We start from the raw sequence: 4,007 nt of genomic DNA on the forward strand, positions 1-4,007 counted from the left end.
GCCAGTCTCATGCAGTCTTTCCTCAGCCCCTCCCAATGTTAACATCTTACACAACTATAGTATACTATTAAGAAATTGACATTGATACAATCCATAGACTTATACATATTTTGCAGTTTTGGGGAGAAGGCAGTAAGGTGTAACTCTACTGAATTTTATCAGTTGAGTGTTTTGATTGTGGTAGTTTGTGTAAAGCTATATGTGATAGTGGAACTTTCCAGAACGCTCGGTGAGAGGCAGAGGAGCGGTAACTGCCTGAGCTGTGCACAGCTCCGCGTTCCTTCCTGCTCCCTCACACACTGGCCTCAGCCTGCACCGGCAGTAGAAGATGGTGAAAGAAACAACTTACTAGGATGTTTTTGGGGTCAAACCCAAGCTACTCAGGAAGAATTGAAAAAGGCTTATAGGAAACTGGCCTTGAAGTACCATCCTGATAAGAATCCAGATGAAGGAGAGAAGTTTAAACAGATTTCTTAAGGAAGTTCTCTCTGATGCAAAGAAAAGGGAATTATATGACAAAGGAAGAGAACAGGCAATTAAAGAGAGTGGAGCAGGTGGCGGTTTTGGCTCCCCCATGGATGTCTTTGATATGTTTTTTGGAGGAGGAGGAAGGATGCAGAGAGAAAGGAGAGTTAAAAATGTTGTACATCAGCTCTCAGTAATGCTAGAAGACTTATATAGTGGTGCAACGAGAAAACTGGATCTGCAAAAGAATGTGATTTGTGAAAAATGTGAAGGTAGAGGAGGTAAGAAAGGAGCAGTACAGTGCTGTCCCAATTGCCGAGGTACTGGAATGCAAATAAGAATTAATCAGATAGGACCTGGAATGGTTCAGCAAATTCAGTCTATGTGCATGGAGTGCCAGGGCCATGGGGAGCGGATCAGTCCTAAAGATAGATGTAAAAGCTGCAAAGGAAGGAAGATAGCTCAAGAGAAGATTCTAGAAGTTCATATTGACAAAGGCATGAAAGATGGCCAGAAGATAACCTTCCATGGTGAAGGAGACCAAGAACCAGGACTGGAGCCAGGCGATATTATCATTGTGTTAGATCAGAAGGACCATGCTGTTTTTACTCGACGAGGAGAAGACCTTTTCATGTGCATGGACATACAACTGGTTGAAGCATTGTGTGGCTTCCAGAAGCCAGTATCTACTCTTGACAACCGAACCATAGTCATCACCTCTCATCCAGGTCGGATTGTCAAGCATGGAGATATCAAGTGTGTACTAAATGAAGGCATGCCAATTTATCGTAGACCATATGAAAAGGGTCGCCTAATCATTGAATTTAAGGTAAACTTTCCTGAGAATGGCTTTCTTTCTCCTGATAAACTGTCTTTGCTGGAAAAACTCCTACCCGAGAGGAAGGAAGTGGAAGAGACTGATGAGATGGATCAAGTAGAACTAGTGGACTCTGATCCAAATCAGGAAAGATGGCGCCACTATGATGGAGAAGCACGTGAGGATGATGAACGTCATCCCAGAGGTGGTGTTCAGTGTCAGACCTCTTAATGGGCCAGTGAATAACACTCACTGCTGGCATTTAATGTGCAGTAGTGAATGAGTGAAGGACTGTAATCATAATATGCTCACTACTTGCTCTTGTTTTTGTTTTAATATTCAACTATCATAGTGTTTTAAAAAGTCAAATGAAGAATAAATGCAAATATAAAAGCTCTGCCTTTGCCCTGTATGTATGATGACCTTAGTGTGCAAGATGAAGTTTAATACCTGTGAAAACTACAAAGAAGTTCCCCTAGCATTTCTAAGCCAAACCTTGTAATTGACTTCAGCTATGTACGTGGACAAGCTTTGAAATGCTAGGTATATGTATTGGCTTCAGTGTATGACCCTTCATTGTTAAGCTATGAAAGCAAAACTCTGTATTTAACTGGCAATGAGGAAAAAAAAAATTTGTAGAGAAGTGTTGGTCTGTATAGTTCTTTGTATTAAGTGGGATTCATTGTAATGCCTCTACATTTATTCTGTTGCCTCAACTGTTACTTGAAGATGGCATAATATATAATTTATTCTGTGGTATCAGTGATTAAAATGATACCTTTATATGGGAAGGATTTATCATAATATGCTTCTGCTTGAAGGCTTGCACTTCCAGAATTGTGTTTCCTTCTGCTATGCCATTCATATATATCCATATATATCTTGACCAGTCCTGGTCATTTGCCCCCTTCCTTGTCTGTGGACCATGATAAGCCCGAGTAGTGACTTCAGAGCTGGGTAACGTAGAAATTAAAGTGGAAAGACCCTTACGTGCAGAAGTAATTTGCATGCGTAATATAGGAAGGTGTTCTTCAGGTATGTTACAGGATTACTTTAAACCATTTGACTTATGCTCCAAAGTAATGTTGGTAGTATAGCAAATTATGATGAATAGCTTTAATTGTATGTTTAAAAGTCTCATATGTTCATATGCTTAAATCTGGGTATCAGAATTTAAGCAATTCTTGAAATGTATTATCTCCTTAATATATTAATTACAAAGCATCTCCAATGTGTGTCAAAAAAAAAACTACATGTAATAAAATTCAACAGAGGTATTCCTTCCTGCCCCCTCTCCAATGTGAGTACATGTATAACTGGCAAAATATGCATAAGTCATATGGACTGTATCAATGTCAATTTCTTAATATTGTACTATACTTATGAGATGTTAACGTTGTGAGAGGCTGATAAAAGAAAAGTTAGTCTTGCTATGTAGTATCAAAGTCTATTTCAGAGCAAAGCTATTACCACACACAAACAGAGCCTTTTCTTAAAGATTAAAATGTCAGTTAATCAATAGAACATAACAATCCTAAATGTTTAGGTATCTAATAATAGAATTTCAAAATACATAAAGTGAAAAACTTTATTTTCTTTTAGAAATGCAAGAAAAAAATTATAGTTGCATGTTTCAATGTTTTCTCTCAATAATTGATAGAACAAATAGAAAAGCAGTAAGTAAACAGAAGACTTAAACTACACTGTTAACTAACTTGACCTAATTAACATTTGTACAACACTCAAACTAACAAAAGTAGAAAACATATTCAAGTGTACATGAAACATTTATCAATATATCTGATACGTTGGACCACAATAAAAGTCTCAATAAACTTAAAAAATTTGTTATACAAAGTATGTTCTTTAATCATAATGGAATTAAACTAATAATTAATCACAAGAAGATATCTGGAAAATCCCCAAGTATTTGGAAACTAATACTTTTTTTTTTTTTTTTTTGAGATGGAGTTATGCTCTTGTTGCCCAAGCTGGAGTGCAATGGTGCATTCTCGGCTCACTGAAACCTCTGCCTCCCAGGTTCAACTAATTTTCCTGCCCCAGCCTCCCGAGTAGCTAAGATTACAGGTGCACACCACCATGCCCAGCTAATTTTTTGTATTTTTAGTAGAAATGGGGTTTCACCATGTTAGCCAGGCTGGTCTTGAACTCCTGACCTCAGGTGATCCACCAGCTTGGGCCTCCCAAAGGGAAGCTAACACATTTTAATAATAAAAGCACAATGTATAAAATTTTGTAGACTATATCTAAAGCAGTACTTAGGGGAAATTTAATGCTGTAAATGCCTATATTAGAGAAAAATGATTCTTAAATTGGTCTCAACTTCCAATTTAAGAAACCATAAGAAGAGTGAATGAAACTCAAAGTAATAAGAAAGAAAAACAAAGATCAATGCAGAAATCAGTGAAATAGAAAACAGAAAGACAAGAATAGGTTATGAGGATACTTTTGAAAGTGATGAATATTCTTGTTATCTTGATTGTCATAATAGTTTCATGTTTATACAAATTTTAAAACTTATTAACTTGTGCATTTCAAATACACACAGTTTATTGTATATCAGCTCTGCTGGTAGGTGCCGAGCATTGCCGGTGATGTGGGAATATGGAATCTTCATGGATTGATGGTGGCAGCATAGTACAGGTGTTCTGGAAAGCGATATGGCCATAGTTGGTCATATTAAATATAAACAAACCCTGTAACC

At 37.2% G+C, this 4,007-nt stretch overlaps 1 protein-coding gene across 1 annotated transcript; it reads left to right on the forward strand.

The window, feature by feature from the left end:
• The first annotated feature begins 275 nt into the window (after window positions 1-275).
• LOC129480229 (dnaJ homolog subfamily A member 1-like) lies at window positions 276-2,028 on the forward strand. Its single transcript, XM_055273949.2, has one exon. It carries the CDS (start codon window positions 446-448, stop codon window positions 1,511-1,513), a length of 1,068 nt encoding a protein of 355 aa, XP_055129924.1. The 5' UTR covers window positions 276-445; the 3' UTR covers window positions 1,514-2,028.
• The last annotated feature ends 1,979 nt before the right edge of the window (window positions 2,029-4,007 follow it).

This window comes from Symphalangus syndactylus, chromosome 4 (assembly GCF_028878055.3).
Source record: "Symphalangus syndactylus isolate Jambi chromosome 4, NHGRI_mSymSyn1-v2.1_pri, whole genome shotgun sequence".
Taxonomy (NCBI): domain Eukaryota; kingdom Metazoa; phylum Chordata; class Mammalia; order Primates; family Hylobatidae; genus Symphalangus; species Symphalangus syndactylus.

Bases quoted from the DNA above. Each gene is read 5' to 3' on its own strand.
- LOC129480229 (XM_055273949.2), top strand. From the start codon at position 446: ATGAAGGAGAGAAGTTTAAACAGATTTCTTAAGGAAGTTCTCTCTGAT.